This window comes from Eublepharis macularius, chromosome 18 (genome assembly GCF_028583425.1).
Source record: "Eublepharis macularius isolate TG4126 chromosome 18, MPM_Emac_v1.0, whole genome shotgun sequence".
NCBI classification, from domain to species: Eukaryota; Metazoa; Chordata; class Lepidosauria; order Squamata; family Eublepharidae; genus Eublepharis; species Eublepharis macularius.
Window position 1 is genome coordinate 2570704 of NC_072807.1, and position 16222 is coordinate 2586925.

At 49.2% G+C, this 16222-nt stretch overlaps 1 protein-coding gene across 2 annotated transcripts; it reads left to right on the plus strand.

Moving 5' to 3' along the window:
* The first annotated feature begins 370 nt into the window (after positions 1 to 370).
* On the plus strand, positions 371 to 12647 carry GNB3 (G protein subunit beta 3). Of its 2 annotated transcripts, XM_055002498.1 has the most exons (9): positions 371 to 427; positions 2766 to 2804; positions 2959 to 3065; positions 4616 to 4679; positions 6527 to 6689; positions 7562 to 7628; positions 9768 to 9969; positions 10391 to 10607; positions 12541 to 12647. In XM_055002498.1, exons 1-9 carry the CDS (start codon positions 371 to 373, stop codon positions 12645 to 12647), a joined length of 1023 nt encoding a protein of 340 aa, XP_054858473.1. The 2 variants fall into 2 exon arrangements, with proteins under 2 accessions (XP_054858473.1, XP_054858474.1); XM_055002499.1 differs by lacking the exon at positions 2766 to 2804.
* The last annotated feature ends 3575 nt before the right edge of the window (positions 12648 to 16222 follow it).

The window sequence follows — 16222 nt, forward strand, 5'->3', positions numbered from 1 at the left end:
CCTGGAGTAGGAGCAGGGTTTGGGCAGGAGTGTGACCGTGGCAGCACATAATGCCAGAGTCCCCCCTCCAACGCTACTGTTTTCTCCAGGGGAGCGGACCTCTGTAGTCTGGAGATCAGGTGTAGTTCAGGGAGATCTGCAGCCCCCACCTGGAGGCTGGCAACCCTAAGGGTTGTTGTGAGGATAAAAATGGAAGAGGGAGACATTGCCCCATCTACTGCCCTGAGCTCCTTGGAGGAAAGGTGGGGTAAAAATATGCTAGACAGACCTAGGGGCACATCAAAGAGGTGGCATGCCTGACCCTCGGTCTCTCCCCTCCTCACAGGACCCAGCTGACCACAAGAGGGAGGCCTCAGGCTAGTCTGTCAAGATGAGTGAAATAGAGCAGATGAAGAAGGAGGCGGAGGAGCTGAAGAAGCAGATTGAGGTAAGGACGAGGCTGACGGGCCTTTCTACAAACACCCCCCAGTCCCTGCTTTGCAGAAGCCAGAAGCCATCGTGCCTCCTCTGGGAAGCGACACATGAAATAGCCCGCAAGGTTAGGAATGGAATTCTCAGGCTGCTTCTCCACTACAAATCCGTCTTGGTTACGCACACATCCTGCTGGCCTGGCTTCCACCAGACAACTCTGGGAATTGTCGTTTGACAAAGGAGCCACAAATTCTCCATTCACAATCACTTGCTCTATTAGTAAAACTACAATTCCCAAGGGAATAATAGGAGCCAATCTGGGCTTTTTTTCTGGGGAAAGAGGTGGTGGAACTCTGTGGGTTGCCCTCGGAGAAAATGGTCACATGGCTGGTGGCCCCGCCCCCTGATCTCCAGACAGAGGGGAGCTGAGATTGCCCTCCGCGCCGCTTGGCAGTGTGGAGGGCAATCTCAACTCCCCTCTGTCTGGAGATCAGGGGGCGGGGCCACCGGCCATGTGACCATTTTCAAGAGGTTCCGGAACTCCATTCCACCACGTTCCTGCTGAAAAAAAGCCCAGGTGCCAATCCAGTTTGAGCAAACAGAAGAACTGAGCATCTTCCAAGGAAATCAAGGGAACTTCAGCTAATCATTGCTAAGTGCCATCAGTGGCCCTCAGGTGTGACTAAGGACTAAGCTACACAATATATTGACATAATGCACGGTCTCCGGGATCCTGGCTTTGACCTGAGTCACACATCAAGATTGTCACTTTAAAAGCCTGAGAAGCTGATTTTGTTGATGACTGGTGGAATGCGTAGAAATGGGGGGGGGTCTCCTTCTCCCCCCTGCAGCCTTTTCCCTAAGCCTGAAGAACCCCCAGTGGGAAGATATTTGCATAACTTTGTAGCTGCATGTGGAATAATCTGAGCTCTCATGACGCCAAAGTTATGCAAGTAACTTTTCAGGCTTTTAAAATGACATTGTAAGAGCCTCGCTACAAGTGACATCTTCCACGCGAACGGCACTTGATCATTTTCGCAAGTCTTTCTGGGTACTGAAGTCCCTCTCCCACACCCCTTTTCCTTCTGTTCCTTCCCCTCTCCGTTAGCACGGCTGCCTGAAGAGACGGAGAAAGCCTACGACAGCAGCTTTTGCAAATCGTCTTGCTGGGGGGTGGGGGATGCTCTGGAGAAAGCTGACATGTCGGTGAAGTCCTCCCCTCTCTGTTAGAACTGTTAGGATCGCTGCCTTAAAAGTCAGAGAAAGCCTGCGTTTGCAAATCGTTTCTCTAGTCGCAAGCCTGCTCTCAATGATCTTTGGGGGTGGGCAGCTGCAACTTTCTTAGCTTTCTCTAGAGTATTCCCCCCCTCCCCGAGCTGCCTGCTGCAACTTTGCTAATCGTCTTGCTCGTCTTGCTCGTCTTGCCCAGCATAGAGCGAGTTGCAGTAGTCCAACCTGGAGGTGACCGTTGCATGGACCCCCATGTCTAGGACATGGGCTGAGAGGAAGGGAACACGTAGCCTAACCTGACAAAGATGGGAAAAAAGGAGATTTGGCAACTGCCATGAAGTGGGCCATATTTGATGAGAGGAGGACGTGCCATGTCATTCTGCTACCTTATGTCTCTCTAGTTTCGCCCTAAATTTTGCTGGCGTGTGGTCTAAAAACGTAATGCAAATCCAGCCTTGGATGAAAGAACTGAGAAGGTGCAGGTAGAGGAGGGGTACCAGGAATCAATGAGGACTAGACCCCGTTTGTATATGGGGAGGGTGATGTCCTTTCCCCTTGGCCAGGCTGTGGAGACCCACGCCACCACCCACCCCAGGGATAATCAGGGTTTGGGAGGCCCTGGTTCAAATCTTCACTCAGTTTTGAAGCTTACTGGGTGGTTTGGGGCCAGTTATAGTCTTTTGTCCTGGTCTACTTTATAAGGCTAAAAATGGAAGAATCCCTTCCCCTCCAGTGGTTAAACCGGCACTCGGATGGTTTGATTCCCAGGACTGCCCTGAGCTCAGCAGGCAGCCTTGGGTAACCCTCTCCTCTCCGCCCAGCTCCCCAGCTGTATTGTGGGGATAACCACGCACCGACATTGCTCACCGCTCTGAGAGGGGCATTAATTAATCTGTCTTGAGAGCAGAATACAAGCACAGTTGTGATTATATCTTCCGTGCAGCTCCTTGGAGGATAGATCTGTCCCTGACTTTAAAGAAGCAAAGATATTGGAATGGGGTTAACCTTACTTAGAGGGCAGGGAATTTTGGTCCCATTTTTTCCGAAAATGTACAAGAAATCTCCATTCTTCTTGCTACCATTTAACTCCGACTTTGTCTCTTTTCTCTTTCCTTTCTTTGCAGGAAGCTCGGAAAGCTGTTGCTGACACTACACTTAGTCAGGTAAAAGGGATTGGGGTAATATATGGCCACATCTGGACAGAGTGTGTATGAGAAGATGTAGCTGACATCACTCTCACACTTGTGTGTGTGTGGGGGGGTCCCTTTCCCCAAGCCATTCTTCATCAGAACTAAATAAAACTTTTTCAACCTGCAGCTTTGCTCTGGAGTAGATGTGATTGGCCGCATACAGATGCGTACACGGCGGACTCTGCGAGGGCACCTGGCCAAGATCTATGCTTGTCACTGGTCCACAGACTCCAAGTATGCAGTCACCCCTGTTCTCTCTGTCTGCTGGCCCTTGTGCCAGAAATGTCCCCCTGGCTCAGCACCATGAGGGCCCTGCTATTCCCTTCCAGCTGGGGCCAGGCTGGCTCTTCAACTTGCTGGGAGGTCCTGATGGGCCACAGCTGAGGAGCAGCTCAGGGCAAGCTCGCACCCATTGTTCTCATTGCTAAGGCTCAGGCCTGAGCCAAGCAGCACCTGTAGTTCGGCCCAGGGGTCGCTGGGCCCGGTCGGCTTGCTAGCTCCAGAGCTGTTTGAAGATCCTAATCCGCCCTGTCAAAAGAGGCAACTGCCTTGGGTGCCCAAGGTCGAGGGACATTTGCCTCAGCTATGCATATTATCTGGTGGGAGAACCACTAACTGCACTTTGGAATCTAGCCGCTTTCTCAGCTCATGTTTATAGGCAAAACGGGATTCTGAACTCGGCTGGTGTCTCCTGCCCTGGGGAAAGCGTCCAGCACAGTCCCTAATTTACCAGTCAGGTGGTAGTAAAGGGGGAGGGTAATGTTAAAATGCAAATATCACAGTCAGTTCATGATAGATGAATGAGCTAAGTGGTTCAGAGCGGACTTGCAGGGGTGGGGTTTTAATTTATTTGGGAATAAATAAATAAGTAGTTCCAGCCCTGCTTTCAGAGCTTGGATTTCCTCAAAATCTTTTGCCCTAATGTCTTCGTCCTCATCCCTAACAGAAATGATGCCTCAGTTTGTGTCACGCGTTGCTCTGTATTCCTGACTTGCCGTGCCCTGGTGTCTCATGCTCTTCCATTCCACTATCAGAACATAGATTGTAAAACTCTTGCAGGAGAGATCTGCCTTTGGGGGGCATATTCTGTAAAGCACTCTGGCTTGGATCCTGCCAAACATATCCACTGAGGGAAGGATTTCCATCTGCAGAGAACAGCTTCCTCCCGCCCCTTCCTGCTATGGCCCAAAATGCCCTCTGAAATCTGTTCCTGGGGGACAGGGGCAGCTGGAGGTCTGTATCAGGACGGTTGCCAATTTCCAGATGGGACCTGGAGATCTGCTTGAATTACAATGGATCTCTAGACTACAGAGATCAGTTTCCCCAGAGAAAATGGCTTCTTTGGGTGGTGATTGTGAACTCTGTGGCATTATATCCTGCCCTCCCCAGTTCTCCACCTCCAAATCTCAAAAATTTCCCAGCCTGGAGTTGGCAACCCTACTCGTATCACCAGAAATCTTCTGTGGAACATAATATGCCGTATCTTGATGAACCTGAATAATCATATAAATAATAATGGGGGCGGGGGGGGGAGATCCAGGATTCTAAATCACAGGCGTGCTCTGAAAAGGGGCAGAAAGGGGGACCCGCCTTGCTGCCATCCTGTATCTGCTAGATTGTGCATACTGCGAGTGTGGTAGAAAAGGGACTGACCTGAAACACCCTGATATCACTGAGGGAAAGCCGTGGGGTGGGGTGAGGCCAGGGGTTCTGCTCTGAGAGGCGGGGCCGGCAGGCATTTGCCCACGCAGCCATACTAACACCACTCTGGTCATCTCCCTCAGGCTCCTGGTCAGTGCCTCACAAGATGGGAAACTCATTGTGTGGGACACATACACAACCAACAAGGTAAGCCCAGGGGTCCTCAGACTTGTTGAATGTGTTATGGATTCTTCTGGAGCTTCAGGAATGGGATTTGTTTGAATCTGATAAGAGAAAAGTGGGTTTTAAAAGTAAAAATTCAGAATTCACTCTTATTTGGAGGGGGAACAAAAATGATTTCTAAGACGTATAAACTTTTATTGAAATGGTATACAGAGGAGACAGTCAAAACTCAAATGGTGAAGTGGGCAGTAAATTTCAATAAAGAAATTACAATGGAGGCATGGGAATATCGATGGAAAAATACAATGAAAATATCTACATGTGTAAATTTAAAAGAGAATGGATTTAAGATGTTGTATAGGTGGTATTTAACACCGAAAAAATTAGCAAATGTAAGTAATGCCATGCCTAACAAATGCTGGAAATGTAAAAAAACATGAAGGTTCTTTTTACCATATGTGGTGGACGTGTGAAAAAGCGAAGCTTTATTGGTCTAAGATCTATGCAGAAATGTTATTAATTATGAAAAGTAAGTTGTTGAAGAGCCCTGAACTGCTATTACTAGGACTAAATATAGATAAAGTCAATGTCAGAGACAGGACATTGGTATTTTACATGACAGTGGCAGCAAGATTACTATATGCACAATATTGGAAGCAAGAAGAGATACCAGAAACTGAAGATTGGATTCAAAAACTGTTGTACATGGCGGAGATGGATAAAATGATAAGACAGCTGAAAGAACAAAGTCCAAGTGAATTTTTAAGTGACTGGGGAAAATTTAAAGACTATTTGGAAAATAACTGGGATGTGAAAGGACAACTGTGGTCTCTGGATAGTTACTAAGATTTATAGAGGATATATATGAGCTTTATCTATGATAATAGAGACAAATAATAGAATAGAGTTAATGATAAGAAATAAAGAGGTTATAGTGCTGTTGGGGGTCCTAAAGAAAAGGGGGAGGGGAGGGGTGGGGACACACACACACACACACACACACACATAAAGGGGTATATACAGTTATATTATGTATTATGTATTACATGTGTCAACCTACCCAATAAAAATCTTTATTTAAAAAAAAAAAGGAATGGGTACTGGGCACAGCCACAAAAAGGCTGCCACGGAGGACACCAATCATGAAATGGCTGAGAAGTTCCATGAAATGCTAGAAGGTTCTAAGCCTATAATGGAGGCCGCTTACTCCAAATGGCTGCAGCTGGCAAAGGGTGAAGCCTTCCAGGTTTTTCTGAATAAGGTTAGCAAGCCTTGAAGGGGGGGGGTCATCAAGAGGGGGAGCAGGACATGGTGACATTTCCAGGTCTTCATCATTTGCCTTCGCTCCTGGCCTTGTTCTTACTCAATGGAGCAATGGGAGACAATGGGGGGATGACATCACTGTGGCACATGGTGCTTTAGGAATCCCTCCAGGCTCTATGGTAAAGACCATAGAGATCGGAGAAATTCCTAGAGCATCATTCAACACAGTGAAATCATTCTATTTTTCTCCCACTGCTCAACTGACCGAGCACAAGGGATGAAGAATTGGGCAGAAGTTTGCCCAGTGAGGTTGAGCAAATGGTAAGTCTATTTCTGAAGCATTTCATGCTCTAGTAAGATGGGAAAAAGCCAGGACTGTTTCTTTGTTTTGCAGAAAGAAATGCTGTTGGGAAGAACCAAGGGGATGCCAGGAAATAAACTGGCGGGTGCCATGGCACATCGGGGGGCACAGAAAATAAACAATAAATGAACAGGCAGAAACGCCAAGGCCAGAATGAAGACTCTGGCACTCCCCTTCTAGCTGCCACAACACCAGTCTTTGCGGCAAGGGCCTGGACTCACTCTGGGTTCCTGTCCTCTGTCCCCAGGTTCATGCCATCCCTCTCCGCTCCTCCTGGGTCATGACCTGTGCCTATGCCCCATCTGGGAATTTTGTGGCCTGCGGAGGTCTTGACAATGTGTGCTCCATCTACAACCTCAAGAGTCGCGAAGGGACGGTGAAAGTCAGCCGGGAGCTCTCAGCCCACGCAGGTGATTGACCTTCAGCCTCTGAGTCATAACCATGTGCAGAAGCACCAGCTCACACAAGCTCCACAAACGAAGCATAAAATGTGGACTGGGTGCAGAATTCCGCTCCTTGAGACTTTCATCTTTCATTTGTATAACAACAAGTTTCTAGCCCTTAGGATTGTGAAGAAATTCTTGAAAGCACGGGGATAAGTGTATGCCATTGCTGTGTTCAAAGCAACTTACAGATATTGAAAAAGCAATTAATGAAATCATCAAAACAATGAAATATTTACTTACTTCAGTTATACCCCACCTCTTTCCCCAGTGGGACCCCAAAGTGACTTACCTTGTTCTCCTCTTTTCCATTTCTATCCTCACAACAACCCTGTGAGGTGGGTTAGGCTGAGAATGTTTGATTGGCCCAAGGTGACTTCTCTATGGCAGAGGGAGGCTTCAAATTTGTGCCTCCCAGACCTGAGGGTCAAGCTAAACGAAGAGCTGGGCACGGGTTCAAACCCAAGGCTGGGGACACTTTTACCTGGGAATGGCAGTTTTCAAAGATGCTGGGGGATGGGGAGGGGAGGGAGTCCCTCGCAGCCCCTGCGCCTGGCCGCCTCCTCTCTGCCGGCAGCTAGACTGGCTCTCTCCAGCCGGAGCTTTGGGTGGCAGTGTTGGCTACCACCTGCCTGTGCTCCCTTCTCCTGGGCTCTGGGTGGCTCATGCCTGCACCCCCGAAGATGGCAGTGGAGCAGCTTAGTGTAAGATTTAACTGATGCCAATCGGGCAAAGTTGGCATCTCACGTGAAAACTCAGTCCTGCACCCGCCCGCCTTCCTTGCCTCCTCTCGAAGCCCCTTCCCCCCTCCCCTGACTTCTGTTCTCTCTTCCCTGCAGGTTACCTCTCCTGCTGCCGATTCCTGGATGACAACACCATCGTGACCAGCTCTGGGGACACCACATGGTGAGTGCCTCTCTGTCATGAGATCTGCCCACACTTGAAGCAGTGTGCCTACAAAACACATCCTGCTCCCAGTCAGCTGAGAACCGAAAGGCAGCTTTCCCAGACGGCTTTACTCCATGTCCACAAGCCTCAGCTCCAGGGCACCAAGCAAAGCCAGGCGTGCCAAGCGCTGTTCCCCGCTTTCACCGAGGAGTGTTCAGTCTCTTCCTGAGAGGCTCTTTCAGCATCACAGATTTGCTAGGCGCTGCCTCTTCTCTCCCGTGCTCCTCCCCAGGTTGAAAGGCTCAACTGCACATGACAGTTTCTTCCATTTTATGTAAACTCTGGGGTTGCTTTATCAAAGAGGAGATTGTGGTAGGGAGAGAGACAGGGAGTGGGGACTTTTGCCTGTTCCTCCCCTGCCGTTGACTTTCTGAGGAAAGTCACTACAAATCTGCTAGGGAAAACATACAGGTACTTGGCAGAGGTAAAAACAGCTGCATGGAGGGGGGGGGGCTTCTTCCAGAAAGAAAATGGTAGGGGAGGAAATACTTAGCGTTCACACACAGAGAGAGAGACAGACAGACAGACACACTCACACCTACACCTGTTCTCTTCCCTGATGCAGCAGTCCTGGGGGCTGCATTTGCAAAAGAGTCGTTTTACATAAAGAGGAAAGAAACTGCAACATTCAGTCCTCCAGAGACAGAACTGCCAGGCAACCTTAAACGGGAGCCATATTGTCAAATGCACCAGGAGAACGAACAGTTCCCTGAATGTGATGCTTGTGAGCACCATGGCACTGCCAGTGTATTTGCCAGTGCTGTTCTCGCCACCCAGGTCGGTCCTGGCAAGTCGCTGCCTGCAGCTAGCATCCCTCCATGGCAGCCATTTTGTGACGCCCACTTCCTGTCCTTACAATTCAGAAAGTACCCATGGGCTTTCTCCACTAGGCCAAACAGCCACAGAGCCCTGCAAGAGAAGTAAGAAATCCATTCCTGCCCAGTGTGTGCAGCTGCAGAGCCTTTCTGGAGTTCTGCACCTCGGCCCGCCCTTCCCGTCTGCCTCTGCCTCCTGGCATAAGACCAGAAATTGAACTCTGACAGCATTCCTCAGTCTTCACGAAGAGAGAGCCGAAGCAAATGGCCCTTGAAGTCACCCAAGGCAGTTGCCTCTTTGGACTGGGCGGATTAGGACATTAAACTGTCCCTGGAGCAAGCAAAGTCCTATATCTTGGGTTGCAAAGAAGCAAGATGAGACTTATAATAACAATGGCTTTTAGCATGGAGGGATCCAAGTGGGCACCAGACAGAGCCTGTCCCTCTACTGGTGCCAGCCATGACCAAATACCCACACCATTAACTCCATTTCTTTGCATGTATTTATTTACTTACTTCATTTCTACCCACCCAAAGTAATTTACATGTTCTCCTTTCCTCCATTTCATCCTCACAACAACCCTGTGAGGTAAGTTAGGCTGAGGGTGTGTGACTGACCCAAGGCCACCCAGTAAGCTTCCATGGCAGAGCAGGGATTCAAACCCGCATCAGAAAGCTCTGGGCAGGATGGGGGCAGCTCTCTGCACTATCGCTCAAAAATAGAAAGAGCGGGGAGGTGTCTAGATTCTTAGGAGGAGGTGCTGGGAGTCCACACCTGCTAAGTCAGCTATCAGCAAGGAGAGATGGCGACGAGGTTTGGGGAGGAGTTTGGATGCACAGGGTAGCAATGAAGTGGACCTGCTAGAATGCAAGTCTTTGGGAAATGGACCATTCCCTGCCTGATTGGCTGAGTGGTGCTTACCTTGCTCCCAGCAGCAGCAGCAGCAAAAAAGGGAGGGGCACAAGATGGGGGGGGGGCAGCTATGACTGGTGGCGTAAAAGGGTGGGTGGTGCCAGCTGCTACTGAGGGTTGGGAAATTCCTGGAGATTTGGGGGTGGAGCCTGGGCAGGGACCTCGGCAGAGGATAATGCCTCACAGCCCACCCTCCAAAGCAGTCGTTTTCTTCAGGGGAACTAATCTTTGTTGTTTGGAGATCCTGTAATTCCAGGAGATCTCCTGGCCTCACCATGTGGGGCCAACTGTGATTGATGGCTCATGGGGTAACCTTGATAGCACAAGGGCATTGCTATGCCCCACTAACATTGTTCTTGTGTATTGCAGTATCCTCTGGGACATTGAAACGGGAATGCAGAAGGCCACCTTCATCGGTCACACTGGAGACTGCATGAGCCTGGCTGTCGCCCCAGACTTTAATCTGTTCATTTCTGGAGCCTGTGATGCCACTGCCAAGTTGTGGGATATCCGGGATGGGGCCTGCCGTCAGACATTGACAGGGCACGAGTCGGATATCAATGCCATCAACGTATGTATCACCAGGGGGCCAAGGACTGTTGTCCGAGCTCAGGGACCAGTGGTGGCAGCAAGGCCAGCCTTTGAGGCAGAGGTCCAGGGCCTGACTCCAAACGGGGCCCCCAATGCAAACTGTAATTCGCACAATGTGGATTACTTTTGCACTGAATGTGGTTACTCCACAAACGTTTATCTGTGGAGATAGTGAGATGGGATGGGACAAGGTTGTTGAATGTTGCTTCTGTGATTTGCTTTGGAAGTATACATTGCCATGTCCCTGTAAAACCATTGTCCAGAGAATAAAATGACCTGACTGCCCCACTTGGGGAGGGGAATCCAGGCCAGAAATAAATAATGGGGATGAAATAGTTTAGAGGGGAGGCAGAAGAGGATCCAAAGGAATGAGATGACCATTACCATCTGGTTCTGCTCAGTTCTTCCCCAATGGCGACGCCATCTGCACTGGGTCTGATGACGCTACTTGCCGCCTCTTTGACATCCGAGCGGACCAGCAGCTCCTAGTTTACTCCCATGAGAGCATCATCTGCGGTATTACCTCCGTCTCGTTCTCCCGCAGCGGACGCCTCCTGATGGCTGGCTATGACGACTTCAACTGCAACATCTGGGACACCCTAAAATCAGAGCGAGTGGGTAAGCGAGTGAAGCCTTTTGCTCCCAGTCCTGCCTGCATCCCTTCAGGCACAGAAGCCAGGTTTAGAAACTTCCCTGTTCTCCGTTGCGGAAGTTAGAACTTTCCTAAACAGCCTCTCTCATTACTTACACTTGATGAGTGCAACTTTCTGTACAAATGAGAACTACGTAACTTCAAAAGAAATTTCTACCACACACAAAAAAGGAAAATGGGGTGTAGTGGTTAGGATGTCAGATTAGGACTTGACAAACCCAGGTTCAAATCCCCACTGAGCATAAAACTCACCAAGTGAGCCTGAATGCTCTTTCTTAAGCTAATCTACCTTACAGGGTTGTTGTGAGGATAAACATTAGAAAAACCACATACACTGCCCCTGAGATCTTTGGAGGAAGGGGGCTATAAAATATACTGGGTAGATAGATATTGTATGTCTGAACTGTTGGTAAACTGTAATGCCTCAGGGAGAGGAATTTCATGGCTTATTGCCTCATATTTAAAAAACCCTCTCCACTCATATAAAAATAGATCTCGCTTCACTATGAGGGATGCTGATGACCGTTGGTTTTGCTAACATTTTGCCTTGTGAGGCAAAACCTTGGAGTTACTTTTATTATTTCTTGGTGGTTCAAAATCCACATTTCTTATTATGTCTGATGATTTTCCCAGTAGACCAATTTTCTACACAAATTATTTCTTTATGAGGAAATGTTCAAACATGTAGCCCCCCCTTCCTTCCTTCCTGTCTTCTGAAGTGATATAACCCATTTTAAGCGGCCTATCAACTGCTAATGAGCCTTAAAAATTCAGATTTTAAAAAAAATATATGTATGTTTCTATGCCGACCTTTCTCCTGAGCACCTCAGAGCTATTTTAAAAATGCGAAAAAATACAAATGAAATCAACAGGATTGCCTTCTCCCATATCAACCTGCCTATATCCTACAATCATGGGCGGGGGGGGGGCTCACTCCAAGCACCCCCAAAGTTAGAGGCAAGTAACCGGTGATAGGAATTTCATTCATTATAACGGAGTCTGTTGTAGTTGCCAAGTCGGGTGGTTTACATATATATAAAAAAATCAACAATACAGGCACACACAGTAAGAGTCAGGTTTTAACAGAAAACCAGAACAATTTTTTTTAAAAATAAATAACCAAACTCCCTTCTAAGTAGCTTTAGAGTAAATAGCCTTACATTTCTCACAAAAGGCAGGCAGAAAGAGACAGTCCTAGGCACAGAATCGAGGCCACCACTAAGAAGGGCTTGGAACAGACCACCACTGACGTAACCTCTCCAGAGCTCGAGAGGAAACCAGGAGTAACGTGTCAGGTGACTCGAGTTGGCACAGAGATTAGTGTAGGGGACAGATGTCCGTTTCCATAAGGCTGCCACACCAGGCTAAGCCAAACTTATTCCAGCAAGCTTTTGCAGAAGGAGAAGGACTTCTTCATTTTTGTTATTTTATATATATAGCCAGCAGCAAATCAGAAGCCCTACTGAGCAAAAATCCCACTGGATCCCACAGTAAGGCTTCTGATTGGCTGCTGAAGATCTGATCGGCTGTGCAGATTTTTTCAAAAAATGTTGCTTTGGCAGCAGCTGCCCCCGTAACACAAGGTTCTTCTCTGTGTAACTGAAGATATGCATACAATAATCTATTTGAAAACCATATGTTTATTTTAAAAAGCATCCTGATAAAAGACATTCTGCTTGAAATATTAAATTACTATTAGAGTTATGCATAACCTTATTCTCTAACATTTTGTGGTTGGCAGCTCTGCATCTTGGTGCAGCTATTTTGTGGTTGTGCCCACTGCCCAGGCTCAAAAAGATTGGGGATCCCTGGTTAACACATTATTACGCTAATGGCTTTAATTACTGGGGCTCTTTTAAGGCAAACAGCTGTCCCCTTTTCTTTCCCTCCCTTACTCAGGCATCCTGTCTGGTCATGACAACCGAGTGAGCTGCTTGGGGGTAACCGCAGACGGCATGGCCGTAGCTACTGGCTCCTGGGACAGCTTCCTGAAAGTCTGGAATTGAAGACGGCACGGGGGGACTGGAGGCTGTGGGGAGCCCTCCGCAGGCGCAGCATCTGACAAGTACCACTGGCACTTCTGCTTGTTCTCTACAGACTTACTGATCCACAAGACACTTCATTACTTAAAAGGAGAAGCTCAGGGAAAAGGGTCCACTCCAGGGAAGCTTCCCCACCACTCTTCCTTCTTGCTCCCTCTCCTCGAAAGCTCCGGCCTTGGGCAGGTCCCTGCCCTGCCCACGTCCCCCAAATGTGACTGCTTCAGGGATATGCCTCAATGAAGGGGCAGCCATCCACGGCCTGCACTTTAAAGTACCCTCACAGGCTCCCAATAGCTTTCTCGGCACTCAAATATGATCCGTTCCCCCCCACCCCCACCCCATGGTTTCCTTCTACCCTCAACATTTCTCTCCACCCAAAGGGCTCTCAAAGGCAACACTGTTGTAGATCCCCCCCCCCCCAAATCCCAGACCCAGAAGAGCTTGAGCACTCGCAGGGTTCGGTCCTGATCTTTATTCACTTTCATTGCAATTAAGAGGGAAGAGTAAGTTAGTTCACTGCTTCAATCTATGCATTGTAAGAGGGAGAGTTTGGGGCCCCACTTGGGGAATTTTTCAATGTAACCCTATTTACTGTCTGCCTGTAGCACTCCTGCCCTGGCCCACACCTCCCTCCAGCTCCTCGGTGTAACGTACTGTGTGGTCTCCCCTGCATGTCCCCCTTTAGGTTTCCCTCAGCCACTGCTTTGAGATGTAACTATATCATAAGGAGTTTTATAGCCCAGGCAAAATAAAAGCGACTCTGCTCAGAGAGGAGAAGCCTCCAGCTGCATCGTCTGAGGACCAGGCCGTGTGACCCGGGACGGGACAGGGCGGGGCAAATATTTCCCCATCGCCTTAAAGAATCTCAGCCTGCAGGTCACAGGATCCCGCGTTAGGAACTTAAGAGTAGCTTTATAAAATGTGCTTTATGTAGGCTGGTGAAGACACAATAGCAATATAAGCAGACAGCACCAGGCGGATCAGATACAGAGGTAACCAAAGCAAGTGATTTGCTATCAGTGCAGGGGGGGGGCGTAGTACAAAAGTAGCTGTGAACCCACAAAGCCCAGGTGGTGGTATGTTGTGAAGCCATGTCAGCGGCACGAAAGACCCTGCTGCCAGCTTGAGTAGGCAAGACAGACCTCAACAGACCCCGAGTCAGATTCCCTGTAAAGAAGCTTCCTGGGCACATACGGCGATAACAGCTCCCAAGATGGTTCCCTGCTCCGTTCTCCTGCCGGGCTTCCAAGCACAATTTCTCCATTGTATCATCACAACAACCCCGTGAGGTAGGCTAGGGTTAGAGTACGTGATCAGCCAACCGTCCCCCAGCAAGCTTTGCTGGCACAGCAGGGATTTGAACCTGGGTCTCCCAGAGGGTAACACTCTTACCTCTACACCACACAGGTCGCTTGCTGTCCTGCAGCAGGCATGCTGAGGGTTCCCCAGGCATGCAGAGAGAGTTCAAGAAGAAAATGTAGCCACATAAAAGCAAAGTTTACACAAAACGAGAAATGAAGGGTTAGAGGGGGACATGAATAAGTGCAGCTGAGAGCTAGAATAGGATTCAGACAAAATCCACAAAGGCAAAAGAGAAACAAAAGCATAAACGCACCAGCCAGCTAGATGAATTACCTGGCAGTCCAATATGCTGGATCACCGGTGTGCCACACTCCAGGGCGCAGTCTTCCTCGTTCTTCCAGTGATCAGGTACAGAGCCGAAGGATGCTGTTGTCAGGGTCTCCTCTGCTAATTTGAAAACTGGCACCCAGTCACTCCACTGGCTTAATTTCCAGCGAGAAACACAGGCACCACCTTCACTGGGGCAGGTGAGAGACCCATGGGCATAGTAGCAGAGATGGGTCACAGTAGGGGAAGTCATTCACAGATCGTTCTGCCAGATTGCCTGCTTACTGGGGACAACAACAGGGGCATCTGTCATTCTTCCCAGGATGTGATACCCCTCTTCCTGCCAACTGGCAGCCCCCTGGGGGTTTGGCTAGACAGACCAGCCATTCCATCTTCCTTACAGAAGAAAGGGAGATTTTAGGAAGAGGAGATTGGTCTGTCACCAGCCGCCCAAAGGACAAGCCATACATTGATTCCAGCGAGCTCTTCTTCCGCCCTGCTAGATCACATCAAAGGACCATCTAGGCCAGAACTTTGGTTTTGACCTGGGGCAGTCAGAAGCCTCACAAAGCCCAAGCCTCTCCATGTTGCTGCCTCTCTCACAACTCAGGTACACTGTCTCTGAGAATGGGGGTTCCATTCAACGATCGTGGCTAATAGCTAGCAACAGACCTATTCTCCTCTCATAATTCATTCCCCTCCGCATGGTGGAAGCCTCCGCCGTCAGAGTGCAAGCTGCAGCGTGTTGACTTAGACATGATACCAAGCACAGTAGAGCTTGTGCAGCCTCAGATTTGGATCGTGCCTGAACTGAGCCACACTCACAAATTTTCCCACAAGCCTGCACTGCAGATCACTGTTGTCCTCCTACCCCACCACAATGGGGGAAGTGGGGGGGGCAAGCCCCAGGGCAAGCAACTGGCCTCAGGTGGACCCAGTTTACAGGCAAGGCGAGATTTCAGTGGCCACCTTCCAGGCCAGCAGCTTAGTCGTTCGCAGAGACATGATGCCTTCAAGAGAATCCCACTTCCCTTCCTACTGGAAGCTGGTATAAAGAAGGAGCGTCTTCCATCCCTTCGCTACCAGAGGAGGAAAGTGCCCCACTGAAGTTAACACACAACCACGCCCCCCCCTTGTTGCCCTTGTATCCACGCACAGGAGTTCCCCTGCTCTTACGGAATGCGAGGACATTGACACTACCAGGCCTCCTTCAGAGTAAGGAAGGCAGAAGACAGAAAGGGCTGCTGCTCCTGTTTTTTCCCTTGCATGAAAAGGCTCCCAATGGACTGGGAATCTTCCTCTGTGGGGCTAAACCTCTGGAAATGCCTTATATGGAGTTGGATCACTGATCCATCAAGAGGTGCCTCTGACTGAAAACAGCTCTCCACATCACAAACCTGGGTCTCCACAAGCCCCTTCCATGGACAACGGCGCTAATTTATTTCCTTCCTTAATAGTCCATATTTCTGAGCAGTGGGACCCCCAAAGCAGCTTACATCATTCCCTTCTCCATTTTCTCCCCAGGTCTGTGGTAAGCAACAAAAGTGATCTGCCAAGCAATGTTTGTTCCTTATGCTTGGCCTTGTGTCTAGTATGAAGACTCAGGGCCCCATTTAAGGCTGGGGTAGGGCTGTGGCTCAGTGGCAAAGCATCTGCTTGGCATGCAGAAGGTCCCCGGTTCAGTCCCCAGCACCTCCAGGTAAATGGTTCAGGTTGTCAGTGGCACGAAAGACCTGCTACCAGTCAACAGACCCTGAGTCAGATTCCCTATAAAGAAGCTTCCTGGGCACATACGGCGACAACAGCTCCCAAGATGGTTCCCTGCTCCGTTCTCCTGCTGGGCTCCCAAGCACAATTTCTCAGCCCTATAGAAGGCTGCAAATTACCACAGGCAGCCATTGCCTCCAAAG